The 19,054-nt window shown below is 50.8% G+C and overlaps 1 protein-coding gene across 1 annotated transcript in view; it reads right to left on the bottom strand.

Annotated features, from left to right (window-relative positions):
* Positions 1–18,159, bottom strand: part of Itgb2 (integrin subunit beta 2) — a 39,501-nt gene extending 21,342 nt beyond the window's left edge. The window contains exons 1-4 of the mRNA XM_031347763.1: positions 18,028–18,159; positions 5,184–5,244; positions 4,742–4,830; positions 864–1,044 (exon numbers count right to left, since the gene is read on the bottom strand). Coding sequence (XP_031203623.1) covers positions 864–1,044; positions 4,742–4,830; positions 5,184–5,244; positions 18,028–18,042 — 346 coding nt within the window. The 5' untranslated portion in view covers positions 18,043–18,159. The remainder of the gene's footprint in view (positions 1–863; positions 1,045–4,741; positions 4,831–5,183; positions 5,245–18,027) is intronic.
* Between the last annotated feature and the right edge of the window lie 895 nt (positions 18,160–19,054).

The following is a 19,054-nucleotide window of genomic DNA, read 5'->3' as shown; positions in this document are numbered from 1 at the left end:
ATACTCTTCCAGAGGTTCCTGAGTTCAATTCCTAGCAACCCCATGGTGGCTCACAACCATCTGTAATCGGATCTGATGCCCTCTTCTGGTGTGTCTGAAGACAGTGACAGTGTACTCACATACATAAACTAAATAAATAGTTCTTTTCTTAAAAAAGGCACAGGACACACTGCTAAGAGAAAGTCTAGTTGGGGCAGTGATGGTGCATGTCTTCAATCCCAGCACTCAGGAGGCAGAGGCAGGAGGATCTCTGAGTTGGAAGCCAGCCCAGGGTGGGGTGGGGGGAGGGTCTACAGAGTGAGTTTCAGAATGGTCAAGATTACAATGAGGAAACTGTGGAAAACCCAGAGAGAGAGAGAGAGAGAGAGAGAGAGAGAGAGAGAGAGAGAGAGAGAGAGAGAGAGAGAGAGAGAGAGAGAGGTGTCTAGACATCCAGTTCAGACAGTCCATCAAGGGCAGAGCTCAGACTTTGAAGAAGCTTTTTAAAAGTTACCGTTATGTGTTTCTTTATGGGAGAGGAGGGAGTGGCTTGCACACGTAGTTACAATGTGTCCATGATATCAGCTAACTACTTGTAAGAATTGGCTTTCTCTTGTTTTTTTGGGTCCTTGGGGAATTGAACTCAGGCCTCCAGGTTTGACAGCAAGCACTTCCAGGCTTGACAGCAAACATTTTTACCCTCCGAGCCCTTTCATTGGTTCAGGCACTCTCACTTTGGTGGTGAGAGGTTTCATCACCCAGCCTGCTTTGCTGTCCAACCCAGAGACATGCTCTGTCTGTTAGCCCTGATGGGTAGATAGCACAGGCTGAGCTCCTGGATGCCCTTGCATCCCTAGTCCAACCCAACCGGGTCCCAAACCTACCTGGTCGCAAGAAAAGGGTCACTTTTTGTGGAGATAGCTGCTTCCGTTGCCCCTGTGGGTCGAACTTGGGATCAGCAATGCTCTTGGGGTCCATGATGTCATCGGCTGGACAACCCTTCAGCAGCAGCTGTGCCCGTGTGTCACAGCGCAAAGAGTCAGGTTCCCCTGGTCCAGTGAAGTTCTAGAGGAGGGGTCTGAGGTCAGGCAGAGGGCATAGGCTGGGACGAGTGGGATCCAGCCCTGTGTCCTTCTCACCTGCCCTTTAAACTTCAGTTAGATGTCCCTGTGGGATGCGGTAACCATCTAGGGAAGACGGGACTCCCAGAGAGCCTAGGTCTCCCTGAGAGCTCTGGGTTACCAGAAGCATAGACTATACAGACCTTTCTCTATCATTTGGGCACTGACTCCATCAGCAAAGACATGGGGTCCTCTATCTCCGGCCAAAAGGCTAATCAGCATCCTTGAGCTTGAGTGTTAGCCAGAACTCTCGACAGGACCTTTATCCCAGGGAGATGCTGTCTCCCAAAGGTGAACAATCTCCTTAGGTTTATGTGATGGCCCTTGCTGAGACACAGGGCAGAGCTTGGGGTCAAGTGTCACCCAGTTCATAGGGAATCAAGTTGGTGAGGAGACTGGAGAGCCCAGGGCACCTCCGTCTCGATCACCCTGTCCCTTCAAAGGCCCCATGGATCTGACATGGAAGAATTTGGTTGGGCTTGGTCCTGAACTAGGGTCTGTTGTATCCAAAGCAGGTCTGGCTCAACTGCAAGGGACTGCCTGTTTGCTCCCAGAAAGTGAACACCTAGAAGAACAACAACCTAGAAATGCAGTAGACACCACCTCCCGAGTGCCTCTGCTCTGCACTGGCTTTCAGAGCCCCATGTTAAGTCCTCAAGGAACACAAGCGATCAGCGAGAATAGAGGGAAGAGACGCTAACTAGTAATCCACCCAGAACCAGCCGTCTGGCTGTTCATTTCAGATGAGCAAAATGGCTCAAGAGGAAGAGAGAAAGGCCAGCTCATCCGAGAATGGCTTGTCCAAGGCTTGGACCACAGCCCTCAGTCACAGGATGGAGGTTACAACATCAGGCCTCTCTGCTCTGGAGCTTTGCCTACAGCGGGGGTGTTTGCTGGAAACAGAAGCCAAAAGCCTGGTGGGATGGAGAAGATGAGGAGAGTCGCAGAGAATGCTGGGAGCCCGCTTATCAGGAAGGCCTAGGTTTTGGCTTTCGGTCTAGGCTCCGCCCCACAGTTACCTGGCAATAGTCAGGTGTGCCTGATCACTAGAAAGGGGGCTGCTTGCCCCCTCTTCACTCTCTTGCCTTCTTGCTCTTGTTCTCTTGCCCTTGCTCCTACCCCCTTACCCTCTCCCTCCCCACTCCCCTGCCCTTCTCTCTCCATGTGCTCATGGCCTGCCTCTACTACTCTTCTCTCTCTCTCCCTCCCCCCCTTCTCTGCCTCTGCTCCTTAAACCCCTCCCCCCAGGCTCTGTATAGACTCTGTTCTATTCCGTTGTGTGTCTGGTCCCTCAGGGGGCCTCAGCCTGGGCCCACAGAGGCACCCCCTTCCCCACACCTGACTGCACATCCACCAAACATATTCCTTTTCTCCTTATCTTTTTATAAAACGCAATACTAGGAGTGTTTCTAACTCTTAACCCTTGGGCCAGGGGAGGGGAACTCTCAGGCCAGAGTACAGCCAGCACAATGGGTCAGTCTAGAGTAAGAAAAATCTCAGCAGGAAACAAAACGACAAGAAAGCTGCTATGAATGGCACCTAGAGCGGGGCCCGGCAGCCAGATGTGAACAGGTTGAACATCAGATTGGAAAAATAATAGTCATAAACTATTGACCAGAATTAAGATAAGATCTGTACGTTTACCAATGGAGGCATGGTCTGGTGGGGGGTGGGGGGCGGGAAAGAGAGAGACTTTTTTTTTTTTGAGACAGGGTTTCTCTGTGTAACCCTGGCTGTCCTGGAACTCACTCTGTAGACCAGGCTGGCCTCAAACTCAGAAATCCGCCTGCCTCTGCCTCCCAAGTGCTGGGATTAAAGGTGTGTGTCACCACTGCCCGGCATGAGAGAGCCATTTAATAACCACTACATTGATAATGGAGCCTGCCTGAGTCTCCAGTAGACAGACGGAAGGGCACAGATGCAGTTTAGTGGAGATGGCCAGCATGATAGCACCACACAGATGGGTCTGTCACTCACTATGAGGGGACACAGGAAGTGAGGAGTAATCGGGAACGTGGTACCTCCGGAAACACCACTAGCCCAGGGACGTGGGGACTATGTGTGCCTCATGCAGTGCACAGAGGACATCATTACTGCCTGGTATCCCCAATGTACACTGGAGTTGAACCAGAGGACACATTGGGCTGGAGGCACCAAGGGACGTTCTACACAGGTGGCTCCTCTCACCCTAAAATGACAAGGTCGGGAAGAGGAAGAAGGCTGAGAATTTTCCAGAAATAAGGAGCGCAAAGCAGCATCCCATGTGACCCGAGACACACAGTGAGAAAAAAAAAATGTAAAAATCAAGATTTGCACACGGTCTGCCTGTTGGGTTGATATGTTCAATCTCCCAAGCTTGATAAAAGGATCAAACTCGGCACGTGTGAACACACACACACACACACACACACACACACACACACACACACACACGCGCGCGCGCGCGCAATGATGGTCAGGCTTGACTATCAACCTGACAGGATGGGAAATCACCCAGCCCTGGATGAGGAACTTGCTGAGGACTGGAGTTGATTAGGTTCATTGAAGCGGGAAGACCTCCCCCACGTGGGCGTTCGGGTTCTGGACTGATTGGTGTTGAGCAAAGCAGTCGAATGTGAACATTCAGCTTCCTGATTGTGGATGTGAAGTTCTCAGCTGCCCCACCCCCCCACACACCCCTGGCTTCCCCACCATGATAGACTATAATCTCTGACCGTGAGCCACAGTGAACCCCACCTTCCTTAAGTTGCTTCTGACAGGGAATTTTTTTTAAAAAAAAAGATTTATCTATTTATTTATTTTATGTATATGAGTACACTGTAGCTGTACTGATGGTTGTGAGCCATCATGTGGTTGCTGGGAGTTTTTTTGAAATCAGAACCTCTGCTCGCTCCAGTTGGCCCCACTCACTCCAGCCTAAAGATTTATTTATTATATCTAAATACATTGTAGCTGTCTGCAGACACACCAGAAGAGGGCGTCAGATCTCATTACGGATAGTTGTGAGCCACCATGTGGTTGCTGGGATTTGAACTCAGGACCTTTGGAAGAGCAGTCAGTGCTCTCAACTGCTGAGCCATCTCTCCAGCCCTTGTCGGAGTATGTTTACAACAGCAACAGAAAAGTAAGTAGGATAGCGCATTTTTTTTTTTTTTATCAAAACACACTTACTGGGTTTTGTAAGCTAATACCTTATTCTCAAAGACCTATCGAGAAAGAAGCACAGGGCCTCTCACCTGTCTGTGGCTCCCACCGGGAAGGATTAGGTAACTGAGAAGAAAGCAATACGTGCGTGCATGCGTGTGTGCGTGCGTGCATTTCCCTGTGTTGTCAACAGCTTGGGGACCCTGGGAGGAGGGTGTGATAAAGATTTGTCCCAGGGGAGGAGCCGTCTATAGGAGGACGAGCAGTTGTACTGAGGGACTGTGATTCAAAGATGAAAAGTCTCCATGCCTGACTGTGAGCCTTTGCCTCCCATTGCTCTTGACTCATATCGTGAAACGGGACTGTCCCTTCCTACGTACCACGGTATATTTATACCCCGTCTGGAAGCTTCTCTAATGAGCCATGTCTGCTATGTACTACCTAGGTAGGTGGGAAGGGCAGCTTAGACTCTGTCAGGTGACTCACGCAGCTCTTACCAGCTTCTGACACCACGAGCAGCCAGGCCCCGACTGGATACAGTCCCTGCAGTTGCTGACTTTGTATTTGGTGCATTCCTGGGACACAGCTGGGGAGACAGACAGACTTGAATGAGGGCCCCGCCCGCATCCACCCCAAACTGTCCTCATGAATGAATGGGGCTCCAAGGTGAACGAGGCTCTGGGGAGGGTACAAGCTAGTGCCTACAGCCTTATTGGGGTCTCGGAAGGGCTCCGAGTCACCCCAGTGGGATTCGAAGCTCTAGAGAAAGTCAGACCCCCGCCTCCTGTTACACGGCAACCAACGCCATCATCCTTGCCTGAGACTTTACTCCCAGAAGCTGGTCCTTCCTCAACCACCTGGGAACTGATGCCCAAGGAGACACAAGATGGGCCTGCTGTCAAGGAATGTCATGTGTAGGGACAGCTCCGCAGAACTCACCAGATGACAGGAAGAGGAGGAGAGCTAGGGCGAGCAGCCGTGAGTGTAGGGCCATCATGTCCTGTGGAAAGAAGGACCAGGTGACTCCAGACTGATCACCTGAGGAGGGAGTTCGTCCTTGATGGCTTGCTGCCACAGGGTATGAGAATCAGGCAGGGCCAGCACAGATGTCACCCAGCTACCTCAGGGAGGGATATGGGGGCCTGAATATTGACTGGCTCTGGTGGTCAAGTACCTGGAAGAACAGGCCGCCAGCCTCTGTGGGCGTACCAGAAGCATGCATTCACACACACACACATATACACACACACACACAAAGATACACACACACATACATACATACATACACACACACATACATACACACACACACATATACACACACATATACACACACATACATACACACACACATACACACACATATACACACACACATACATACACACACACATACATACACACACACACACACACACAGACACGGTGGAGGGGATATAGAGATAGTGAAAGAGAGATAGGCAGATAGATAGGTAGATAGATAGATAGATAGATCTAGAGATATATAGATATAGATATGATAGATCTAGAGATAGAGCTAGATATGATAGAGATAGATAAATATAGAGATAGACAGATAGACAGACAGGACAGACATGCATGGCACACAGGCAGGCCAATCTCCATCCCACAAGTGTGTCGGCCCACACTGCCCCGGGCTATGGCACCTGTACATTCAGAGTCCACAGTGAGCTTAGACTCCAGACCTGGTCGACCCAGACAGCAGAACCGGGCCCAGGCAGAACTATGAACTTGGAGTGCTTGTGGGACAGGACTGAGCTGGCTCACAGAGACTGCCTGTCTCTGGTGTCTCAGGCACTCTTTGAAGCACTGATTTTCTTCTCGCTCTGGAGGAGCTACAGCTGGGGACCGTATTGGAGTTCCTGCCTCTGACATGGGGACAATAGGCTTCACGGAGCTCACTCAAAGCCTGGACTACCCTACTGCTGGCCATCTGCTGCCAGTTTCTATAACCACTGCATCCCGTCTTGCCTACAATCGATGGTATTGCCAGCAGTGAAATAATGGGAAGTTGGGGTGCGGGCTAGCTGGAGCTGGGTGTGCTGAGAGGCCTGGGTTGTGACCCCCTTCCTTACAGCTGGGCACTTGCAAGTATGGATTTTCCCAGACCTTTGCTGCCACCCTCCTTCCCTGGAGGTAGTCAGAGTGCCCACGACTCAGCCCACAAGAGGCCTAGAATATTCTGAGTGGGGTGGCCCCTGGGTCTGACTTCCTAAGACATGAGAAACTGTGGCAGGCAGGCAGGCAGGCAGGCAGGCAGGAAGAGATGCCAGCACCAGGGGCTGTGTTAACAGAAACAAAATCAACATACTTCCCCATGCCCATCAAGGGCCCAGAGGTTTTAGATTTTTTTTTTTTATGTGTATGAGTACACTGTAGCTGTACGGATTGTCATGAGCCATCATGTGTGTGGCTGCTGTTGATCTCAGGACCTCTGCTGGCTCTGCTGGCCCTGCTCGCTCCGGCCCCTGCTCAGTCCTGCGTAATTTACTGTAGCTGTCTTCAGACAGCACCAGAAGAGGGCGTCCGATCTCATTCCGGGTGGTTGTGAGTCACCATGTGGTTGCTGGGATCCGAACTCAGGACCTTTGGAAGAGCAGTCAGTGCTCTTACCCTCTGAGCCATCTCGCCAGCCCCCAGGCCCAGAGGTTTTAAATGAAGCCCACTCCCCCCACCCCCCACTTAAGGGAAAACAGGGTGTCCTCCCCAGCTCTCTGAGTTAACAGACTATATAGCAAGGCCAGGTGGGGATTCTGGCCCACTGGAGCCCATCCTAGTTCTTAATGTTTCTGTATCTCCCTATCCCTGGATACCCAGCTCAAGCTGAGGCAGCTGTACTTGGTCCACTTGTGTATCCTCACCCTAGAGCTCTCTGTCTTACTGGTAGGGGGTGACACATTCGTGTCCACCAACTCGCTTGGCTGACCTGGGGGTCTGGCCCAGGTCCCTGAGATCTGCATGCTGGCACTGCACATCCAGTCAGGAACAGTCCCTCTTTCTGAGGCTGCTGTCCGTGGGGGATGGGATGGGGTGGAGAGCAGGGAGAGCCCTTCCAGGTCACAGGCATGGTGCTTCTGGGAGAGGCCCTCCCATCCCCCAAACAGCCATGAAAGTCAGTATTCAAACTCAGTTCTCCAGATGGGGAAATGGAAGCTCCAGGCAGCATCAGGATATAGGGCTGGGTGTCATACCTATGTGCATGAGCATGCAAGCACATACATGCATGCACACGCACACGCACATGCACACGAGTTCAACTTGGTTACAAGACCAACCCACAGACCGATCACACTTCCCTGACCTTGAAACACAGGAAATGGGTGGCGGCCAGGGTAGCCACCTCCTGCTCTTTGTCCAGAGTATAGGGAGGAGGCAGCTCCACCTGGGCCCACTACGTCCCACAGAGGACCCCAGACAATGGCGGTGGATGGATGAAGGCCAAGGTCCAGGAGTTAAAAAAGAGCCGGGGGACCGAGCTCCTTCTTGGCAGCCGGCTCCTGCCTCTGTGGAAATCAGCCTCGGGAAAGGCCTGCCCAGCCAGTTCTGGGGCCTGGAGTGACACCGGCATCATAGAATCCTAAGAGAACAAAGCCCGTCTAGTTCTTTCTGCCTCCGTTTCCTTTGTGGAACCGGAGCAGATCGTGGGTGTTGAGGGCTAGGACCATCCATGGCTTTCCCTGAAGTCCTGATGTATGGAGGGAAAAAAAAAAAAAAAAACGTCGTCTCTTGTCTAAAGCCTGGAATATGCTTATCAGGGCTAGCAACGGTCTGAGGGCCTTGGGGAGCACCGACTTCATCCTAAGAACTTAACTCATTTTTTTTTTTTTCTTTTCGAGACAGGGTTTCACTGTGTAGCCCTGGCTGTCCTGGAACTCACTCTGTAGATCAGGCTGACCTCGAACCCAGAAATCCGCCTGCCTCTGCCTCCCAAGTGCTGGGATTAAAGACGTGTGCCACCACCACCTGGTGATAAATCTTTAAAATAAACTGTATATAAGGTGTTTTTCTTATTCTTCTTTTTTGTAGACCAGGCTGGCCTCAAACTCAGAGATATACCTGCCTCTGCCTCCGAGTGCTGGGATCAAAGGTGTGCACCACCATCACTTTCTTCTTCTTCTTTTTTTTTTAAAGACATATATGTTCTTTTTTGTAGTTTATTTGCTTTTATTTTATGTACATCAGGTGTTTTGCTTGCATGTATGTTTTGTGTGAGGGTGATGGATCATCTGGAACAGGAGTTACAGATGGTTGTGAGCCACCATGTGGTTGCTGGGAGTTGAACTCAGGACCTCTGGAAGAACAGCCTATGCTCTTAACCTCTGAGCCATCTCTCCAGCCCCGGCTGTACTTCTTAATACACATGCTTGGCATCAATCATCAGCTTGTGCATGACCTCCTGACCTCAGATTTCCTATCTTCTTTATTTTCTCATCTCCCTGCCCCTCCCTCTTAGGACCCCATCACTGAAAAACAATCCTGGCCCAGGGCACATGGGACCTGTGCTCCAAAGGACAGGTTTGAGTTTCAGTGTGTGACACTTTTACCGCTGTTCCTTTCCACTTAACGTGGCAGCCAGCAAATGGCTGTCTGGTCACAGTAGCTCCCAGCTCCCTAAAACTAACTGCACCACTATTACAGGCAGGAGGTCAAAGGTAAGTAAAAATCCCTAGAGGTGGATGCTGTCCTCCTGGCTACCTAGCAGCTCTGCCCATGTCTCCTCGAGTTCCTGGACATCACCGGGGCCTTCTGGATCTTCAGGCAGGTACCCTCACCAAGTCATGGGGTGCAACTTTATACAGAGGCCTCCTGAGGAACCCTGCCCCCGTAGCTGTCAGAACTGTGCACAGAGCCACCCTTGGTCTCTACTATCTGCTTGGCAAATGCTGGCGCAACCCAGGAAGTGGTGACGATCTGCAGGCCCCTAACCTTGTGAGGCCTGGGTTGTCCTTCCCTGAGGACTATCTTGGACTATGGTATCCAGCCAAGGAGTGACTATAGACCTCACTCCATGACGAAGAAACTGCCTGGGTTCTCTGATGGGAAAGGATCTATATTCTACATGTCCCAGTGAAGAAGGAAATTCACTGTGGCAAAAGAGGAAACAGGAGTCAAAAGGTAATTCGGGCAGGGTGTGGTGACCTACAAGCAACTGTAATCCTAAACACTTGGGACCAAGAGTTCAAAGTGACCGTCATCGGCTACATATGAGTTCAAAGCCAGCTGGAGGGGCATGAAACTTTGTCTCACAAAACAAAACAAACAAAAGGCGGGGAGTGGGGGGTGGATAGTGATATAAGAAAGTCAGTGGAGGTGGAGTGAGTATAACAAAAGGCTGGTGGTGGGTGGCTTCGAGTCCCCAGTCAGAACACATGAGGCACCTGACTGGGAACAACACGGGGCATAGGCAAAGACTAGCTGAGCCCCAGGGTAGTTTAGGGGAGACTAGATGGAGTCCTAGGGCCACCCTTGTCTCAGGAAAACAAAAATAAAGGCCTGTGGTAATCGTAGGGGGTGACAGCCTAGCCTTGAACTTTTTTACCAAAGCCCAGGGACAAGATGGAGTCACTTCTGCCTTTTACACATTCCCAGGAGAACCAGGGGCAGATGGGCTCTAGGGTGTTGGAACTGTATTTGGGGATCAAGCAGCTCTGGGCAGAGGACAAGGGGTCAGGGACAGAGAGAGCAGCTGGCTTCAGAACATTAGCTCTAGAACTTTGAGCTCTGGGCAGACACAGGGACACGGTTTGCTCCAGTTCCCTTTTTGTTACTGTGATAAAACACTTCGACCACAAGCAAGTTAGGGGAAGAAAGGTTATTTGAGCTTACAGCTCACAGTCACCACCGAGGGAAGTCAGGGCAGGATGTCAAGCAGGAACTTGAAGTAAAAAGGATGGAGGAGCCTTGCTTAATGGCTCACCCTCCCACCGGGTTACAATCAACTAGTTTTCTGCATAGCCCATGACCACTTGCCCAGAGACTGGCATTCCACCTGGTGGGCTGGGCTCGCCTACACCCATTAATCATCAAGACATTTCCCCACAGACATACCCACAGGCTGGTCTGACCCAGAAAGCTCCTCAGTTGACTTAACGCCTTGTAAAACTGACAAAGCTAATTAGGACTAGGGACTGAAGGAGTAGACGGGACGGGTTCCTGGAGCTCCAGGCAGATATGGAACAAAAAGCCAAAGGGGTCAGAGGGAGCACTGATTAGAGAGGAGGGGTCAGAGGGAGCACTGATTAGAGAGGAGGGGTCAGAGGGACCACTAATTAGGGAAGAAGGTCAGAGGGAACACTGATTAGGGAGGAGGGGTCAGAGGGAACACTGATTAGAGAGGAGGGGTCAGAGGGAGCACTGATTAGGGAAGAAGGTCAGAGGGAACACTGATTAGGGAGGAGGGGTCAGAGGGAACACTGATTAGGGAAGAGGGTCAGAGGGAACACTGATTAGGGAAGAGGGTCAGAGGGAACACTGATTAGGGAGGAGGGGTCAGAGGGAGCACTGATTAGGGAGGAGGGGTCAGAGGGAGCACTGATTAGGGAGGAGGGGTCAGAGGGAGCACTGATTAGGGAGGATACTGATCTAGGGACTCAGAAAATCCCTAGAGCCTGCCTGCAAAGGAAACTTCACAAGTGACAGAGAGACGTGAGCGCAGTGGTACTTATGATTGGTGAAGTCCAGGGATCCTGGTGACTGCAGCTACTGGCTAAATGGGGTTAAATGGAACTCCTTTCTTAAGCAATTTAAAAACACTGCCATAAGCTGGACCCTTTTTTTTTTTTTGGTTTTTCGAGACAGGGTTTCTCTGCATAGCCCTGGCTGTCCTGGAACTCACTTTGTAGACCAGGCTGGCCTCAAACTCGGAGATTCACCTGCCTCTGCCTTCCAAGTGCTGGGATTAAAGGCGTGCGCCACCACTGCCCGGCTAGGACAAGCCTTTTAATGCCAGCATTTGGGACGTGGAAGCAAGTGGATCTCTGTGAATTCAAGGCCTGCCTGGTCTACATAGTGAGTTCCAGGACAGCCATAACTACAAAGTGAGACTTTTTCTCAAATAATAAATGAAAAATAAATAAGTTAATTATTTAATTAACTAATTAAGATGAATAGAAAAATGACGCAATAGAAAGTGCCAAGTCTTAGGGATCCTCTAAGCACCCTTCCAGATGCATCAGTACACGAGAGGCGTACGCGAGAGGCGTCCTACTGTCTAAGGAGATCAAGTGTGACCCAGCCAGGGCTCCAGGGTTGCTACTGTGCTCACCTAAGAATGCGCAGCGTGGTTGGGAGAGTGAATGTTGGTAAAGCACATGTGTAAGGACCCAGATTTCAATTCCAGAACACATGCTGTTTTAAAAAGGAAGGAAGGTAGAGAGAGGGGGGAGGGGGAGGGAGGGGAAGGAAGGAGGGAGGGAGGGGAAGGAAGGAGGGAGGGAGAAGTAGTTGTAATCCTGAAAGGATGATAGAAACAGGCAGATCCCTAGAACTTGCTGGGCTAGTGTATGAGCCCTAGGCCAATGAGAGACCCTGCTTCAGAGGAGGTGGGTTGTTATTGAGGATGACAGCTGAGACCTTCTGGCTTCCACCCGAACACCCAAAGAAATACACACACATACACAGAACACACACATACACAGAACACACACACATGTACATACACAGAAAACACACACACACAAACACACATACAAATACACACACATACACAGAAAACACACACACACAAATACACATACAAAAATACACACACACAAACACACACACAAAACATACACACAAATATACACACAAACACACGCACACATACACAAATACACACACATACACAGAAAACACACACAAATACACATACACAAATATACACATACACACAAATACACACACACAAATATACACATAAATACACACATACACAAATACACACACATAACACATACACACACTAACACGCACATACATACACACACACACACACACACACACACACACACAGAACAAAGAAGAATCTGTACAACTCAAGTTTAGAAAAATCAAGCAGAGACAAAGACAGGGGATCAGAAGTTCCAGGCCGCTCTTGAGTGAGTTTGAGGCCAACCTGGGCTACATTAAAAGCCTGTCTCCAATAGGAGCTACTAAAGATAGAATGGAAAAAGGATAATACAAGGCTGTGTGCCTTACAGTAAGGAAACGTGTGTACAAAATCTAAAACCGAGAAGACACTGTTAAAAGAAACAATTCCATGCATAATAAATTATAGAGAGAGAACGGTTAGTTCTAGAGTAAACAGCAAATGCTGTTTCCTCTCTAAAAGAATCTCAGAAGCCAGTGACTCAGAGCCTCTCAGAGAAGCATGGACTGTGAACTCAGAGAAGCGTGGACTGTGAACTCAGAGAAGTGTGGACTGTGAACTCAGAGAAGCATGGACTGTGAACTCAGAGAAGCGTGGACTGTGAACTCAGAGAAGCGTGGACTGTGAACTCAGAGAAGTGTGGTTATTCAACAGGCAGAACACAGAGACCAAGGAGCAGGGGATACCCATCAAAACATGGGCACTCCTGGAGTAGCTTTCAAATGGAAGGTGGTGTCACCATTGTAACATTCCCGATGCCCACCCTGTGGGATCTGGCACAGCATCGGCATGGTATGGACAGCCACTGAAGCAACGCATTCTCATAGTGAAAGCAAATGGAAGGGAAGGAGGAAAAGCCATGGTTCATTTCGTTGCTTAAGAGCACTGAGTGCTCTTCTAGAGGTCCTGAGTTCAATTCCCAGCAACCACATGGTGGCTCACAACCATCTGTAATGGGATCCGATTGCCCTCTTCTGGTGTGTCTGAAGACAGTGACAGTGTACTCACGTATATAAAATCAATAAAAGTTTTGGTGGGATACACTAGGGGAAATTGCTTCTCAAGGTCCCCGAAGCTATTGGATTTCTGTCCCCAGTTCCATCTTGACCTCAGGAAGAATAAGAACAGTGACCTCGCAAGGCTACGGGAACCTGCTCATCAGTCCTTGGCCTGCTAGCTACAAGCGCTTGCTGGTCTCTTCTGGGACATGGACTCGGGTAACCGGGCTTCTCTCAGAGCTTCATTTTCCCGTATCTTGCCCCCTCCCTGCCCCACAACCTCCGCCGAGTTTCTGAGGGTTCCAAAGCTCTTTGCCATTCCGAACAGCATCCCAGGGCACAGTTGATGGCTTCCCCTGGGGCTGACCATGAGCATCCTTAGACCCTGGAGCTCAGGGAGATCCCTGCTCACTGCTTAGAAAAGAGGCTTCTGTCTCCAGAAGCCTTCCAAAAGCACACAGCCTTGGGGCCTTGAAGTCCCCTACATCTCTCACTGGCCGGATCTGAGCATCACAGAGGCCTGGCATGCCCATGTCCATCTCTCTTGCACATAGGCCCTAACCCATTGCAATGAACCACTAGTCGGGGACCCTGTCACAGAAGGCCCACGAGGGGGGCGGGCAGTCAGGGCCAGCTTCTGGAAGTGGACAGTTGTCCTCCAGAAACAGTAATGAAGATCACATCACTCATGGTACTCCCACTGGCACGTGGGCTAGTCTGTGTCCTTATTAACCTATGCCTCCCCTCAGTCTGTGGGTTTGCTCCAAGAGGCCCAGCCTGTCACCTAGGCCACACATCCAGGCACAGCTGCAAATTGTGTGCACATCGGCTCTGCCCCAGAGCTGATACTTCTAGACCTAGGCCCAGCTGCACAGGGGCCACAGACAGGCCACTCCATTTCCTCTCTTCTCAATGGAGGCAAAGGATCCTGCACAGGTGGCCCTGTGTGTCTCTGTGGCTGAGCTACCGAGCCCCAACACTGGTTCTAACATGAGGCCGGGCATTACTGTTTTTTCCAAGATTAACCTCTGTCAACAGACTCAACAAAGTAGATTTTCCTCCCATAGTGCACTGGGCCTCTTCCTATCAGTTGAAGGGCCTGCCTCCCAGTTGGCTCATTTCTGTGGAGAACCCTGAGTCCTCTAGACTCTAAACTAAGGCCCCGCTTTCAGAAAGCTGCTGGGGTGATGCTGTAAAATAGCACTGTGAGGCCGATGCCTGGCTTCCTGCTTAGCTCGTTTCTGAGGCAGCCCAAGTGCCAGTCTCTTCTCTGTCAGCTCCAAAGGGTGTGGGATCCCTACCTTCTAAGACCCTACCCAGATCATCTCAGGACTGACTGCCTGGGGATGTGTGTGTTCGTGGGATCCAGGAAGACTCAGCAGAAGGCAAACCTCTTGGCTCCTTACTTCAGTGTTGGCTGCCTTGATGCCCGGGGTTGGGGTTGGGGTCGGGGTCGGGGTCGGGGTCTGGTGGGCATGGTGAGTAGTCCAGATACTGTGTTTTCCAAGGAGGGAGAAAGGCTGTCAGGGCACACATCCTGCATGGTCCAGGACCTGATCGGACCTCTGCAAATCCCCCAGCTCTTTTACCAAGGAACCACTTGCTGGGTGAGGACAAGAGTGACCTGAGGACAGGGGTGACCTGGCCCCAGCTTGATAATAAGGACTCTGGCTGTGTCACAGGCTTGCTCTGCTATGGGAGAAGGTCCTAAATAAAGGACTAGGAAGCCAGGCGGTGGTGGCACACGCCTTTAATCCCAGCACTCGGGAGGCAGAAGCAGGCGGATTTCTGAGTTCGAGGCCAGCCTGGTCTACAGAGTGAGTTCCAGGACAGCTAGGGCTACACAGAGAAACCCTGTCTCGAAAAACCAAAAATAAAGGACTAGGAGACTCCTCCTAAGGTTTTAAGTAAATCCCTTCAGACCAACCATATGCAAGATCTCCATGCAGTGGCACGGCCTGGTATAAATGTAACTTTCTTTTTTTTTTTTTAAAGATTTATTTATTTCATGTATGTGACTACACTGTTGCTATCTGCAGACACACCAGAAGAGGGCATCGGATCCCCATGACAGGTGGTTGTGAGCCACCATGTGGTTGCTGGGAATGGAACTCAGGACCTCCAGAAGAGCAGTCAGTGCTCTTAACTGCTGAGCTGTCTCCCCAGCCCTAAATGTAACTTTTATTTGCCTGATATGATTGTTGTCTCGGAGGCTTATTGTTTGTGTTTGCTAACCTGGGCCTAGTCCTGCATGCTTCTAGCCTTCACATCATCTGATCTAGACCTAGGGTGTTTTCAGCCTCTGAGACTTGCTGTTGAATAAGCTCGACCCTTCCCAGTTCTTTCCCATTTCTAGCTGGGTGGTTCAACTCAGCTCTTCTGGCTCAGTCTCCTCTCCAGGTTGATTGATTCAATCTGGCTTCTCTCATTTTCTTCTGGACTGCTCTGTTTGGTTTCAAACTCACTCTAGCAATCTGTTCTGATCTTTGGGCTCCTTCTCATTCTCTGGCTCTTTCTGCCTTCACTGGGTCTAGCTTGCTCTCCCTCTGCAACCTGTCTCTGTACAACTCTCCCAGTAAAAACTGCCTCTTCCTCCTCCTCCTCCTCTTCTCCCTCCTCTTCTTCCTCCTCCTCCTGCTCCTCCCCATCCCCCAAGTAGCTTCTCTTTCCTCTCTCTTCTAGTAAGAGTTAGGCGTATCCTATTCTGTCAAATCTTCCTCTGATTAGTCACTTTGTCTGCCACTCAATTAGACATCACTTTCAAACATAGCTACTTCCTTCTACAAACTCACTTTACCTTCATTGTTGGGGAGTAAAGGTTTGTACTAACGGCATGTCTGTATTCCAATCAGAGGGATTAATGCCGTGTGCTAAGGGGTCACAACACAAGTAGAACTTCCTCTTTTTTCCCTTTGGTAGATAATGCAATCTTGGGGTTCACGGTGTGATCAAATAGCCTGCAACAGCCTGGACCTCAGGCATCAGAGATATGTGCTTTAGAGAGACAGCAAGGGACAGCAGGACCGGGAAGCCATAGGGCTGTAGTCACTTGGTGTACCTAGGCCACCTGTCTCAGCCTGGCTACCACCTCCCGCTCCAGAAGTGTCACAGAGACTGCTCCACAGGGCCTGGGCTTCACTCAGATATGTGGGGTGTGGGAGGAAACTAACATTTCCCTTTGAGGTCCCATTTATGCAACAGAGAATGGAGGGAGACTGGGCACAGCCAGTACTGGGTTGGCTGCCTGGGGATATCTCCTGAACATCCCCCAAGGTTGTCCAGCAGCCAGGCAGAGGATGCCCTGAGCTGCCCCCCTCCCCAGTCCCCGTCCCCGGAGGCTTGAACCATATGTAACCTCTGGGTGACCGAGTGTGCTTGGAAGCATTTGAGAACCAAAGTGGACACAGCTTCAGGCAGGGCTGGGACTCACACCCAAAAGGGGAGAGATGTGAATAGAGTGGCTGACTCAAACCTACTCCTCCCCACAGAGCCACCCCACTGGAGCTCCCTGTAGCTCCACACACACATTCAATACCCCACCCCACCCCCAAACCCCCTACAGCCCAGCCACCTGCAGAGAGCCACCTGATGGAAATGGAGTGATGGAAATGGAGCTAGCGGGCACCTCAGTTGTCTCTGTGGCTCTGACTGCAGACAGTTGGAGTTTGCAGAGCCAGTCAGCCCACCCTCTCATTTCCCCAGAGTTCAGCGGCCTCCCCGGCTCACACCCTTTCTAAACAGAGAGCAGAAGGCTTCCTCCCAAGCTGTGTGCCCAAGATAGCCCCCCTGCGTAGCACTTCCTGCAAAGGACGATCGTGTGGTCCCTTCACCCACCACGATCACAGCGACTACAATTCGTCCCAGCATAAGGCATGCCTGCCGCAGGACTTCGTCCACATATGTCAACAGAGAAAAACAGAACCATTGGAGAAAGGTGGAGACAGGAATCTTGGGCCTCTCCAACCCTAACTAATACTAACCCTCAGGACTTGCTCCATTTTATTCCTGCTTTGGAAGAGGTCCCGAGTAGGGCAGATATCAACAATCTCTTATCTGCTCGCTCACTGCTGGATGTGGAACGGATCTCTGCCACCTGAGACCTGACCTCATGGAATCCACCTCACAGAGCCAGCCAGACAGCCTCCCAGCAGCTATATAGCCCCCGCAGGCTGGTCTCAAAGGTCTCACAGGCATCCATCCTTCCTCTATCTGGGATGTGGCCCTGTGGTTGCTGGCCCCAGGCCTGGCCACTACTGTTTGTGGGATTCTCTGGTAGAGGACTTCCTTACTATCTGCTATGCTGTGGGCTGAGCTGGGCATTTTGGAGCCCGGGTCCCAGAGACTTGCAGGACAGACTGAGAAACACCCACCCTCCATTATAAAGCAGCCGAGGACCACGGACATCTCAGCAGCTCCTTCTCTTGCTCATCACCTCCAATCTAACATCCACCTGCACGACCACAAGTATCTACTTTCATTCATGGTAAGTGGGTGACAGTATGTGACCCCCTTCCCTCCCACAGCTTAACCCAGCCATCCCCCGCTGCCCCCTCCAGTCATAGTTGACCTTCCTCTGCCCCAAGCATTCACAACTATCACACCAAGAGGATCAACATAGTCCTCACTCTGCCTGCTGACTCACACTCAGTTACAGAAATTTCCAGGACCCCAGAGACTCTGCCCAACTGTGGTACCATGCCTCTCAGCCATGGACATTAGTTAGGAGGGTCTGAATAACCAGAAGCCACAAGTACAAGATCTCAAGACCATTTTTTGACAGATAGGCCAGGTGAGGGACATGGCAAGGCCACCAGTGCCCATAGGGCTGGGGTCATAAAGAGAAATTTCACAGCAAGGGCCCACCTCTGAGGTGTTTCCTGAAAGAGCTACGTGAACACAGGAGTCCTGCACTCACCCCCTCTCGGTCCATGGAAGCCTCCACTCCGTGAATCCGACTAGAGATGTCTTTGCCTGCTTCTCGCCAGCTGGCTCTGTGGTCGAGTCTGAGGAACACAACCGCTGAAGCTCCAGCCTGATACTTCCTGTTCTAAGTCAGTGCCCAGGAGGAAGTTGAGTGACATATGGCTCATTGGCCCACTTGTGGGTCTCACCTCAGCCCCTTTACACCGAGGGAGGGTGGGGCCTGTAGGCGATGACAAATGTTTACGGCAAGAGTGGAGGGGCTACTACTGTTGGAAGCAGCAGCCATTGACGGCTTTGAGGGGCTCTCATGTCGTGTCAAGGAGAGGTAGGAATTCATGTACCAGCAGACGGAGGCTGATTGTGTGGGTTGTCAGTCTGGGAGAGGGACCCAGCTACAAGTGAATGGGCTGAAGCAGTAGGCCACTGGAGGAAGCAGGCCAGTGGGAGGAAGGAGGCCAGGGAAGGTTTGGGCAGAAAAATGGGGCAGAGTGGAACACAGAGAGATGTGTTAAGTAACACTGTAGGAACTCAATCACAAAGTCTGCGGGAGGACAAAACCCCACCTGATGGGTGGCAAGACTAGAGAGGGCAGTCAGAGAAACACAGAGGGGAGCCTGAGCCTTGAGCGTTAAGATGTGAGATGTCAGCCACGTTGAGAAATGGTTAATGCTTTCTGCAACAATGTTTCCTGGTTACATCCCACTACATTTACAGTTACGTGCTGAAATGCTAGCAAATGATAGGAGACAACATTGCAGATTTTCTTCCTTGTAATCAGGATAGGGGGTTGGAGGTGGGTGTGGATACAAGACGGGCCATGTGTTGACCACAGAAGGATGGAGGGCTGGAGACCTGAGTGTTCACGTGCTACTCTTTCTTTGTGTGGTATGTTTGGTAGAATTCTTTTTTTTTTTTTAAAGATTTATTTACTATTATATTTAAGTACACTGCAGCTGTCTTCAGATGCACCAGAAGAGGGTGTCAGATCTCATTATGGGTGGTTGTGAACCACCATGTGG

The sequence above is a fragment of the Mastomys coucha genome, unplaced genomic scaffold, assembly GCF_008632895.1.
Source record: "Mastomys coucha isolate ucsf_1 unplaced genomic scaffold, UCSF_Mcou_1 pScaffold3, whole genome shotgun sequence".
NCBI classification, from domain to species: domain Eukaryota; kingdom Metazoa; phylum Chordata; class Mammalia; order Rodentia; family Muridae; genus Mastomys; species Mastomys coucha.
Note: the sequence above shows the minus strand (reverse complement) of the source record. Positions and strands in the feature narration are given on the sequence as shown.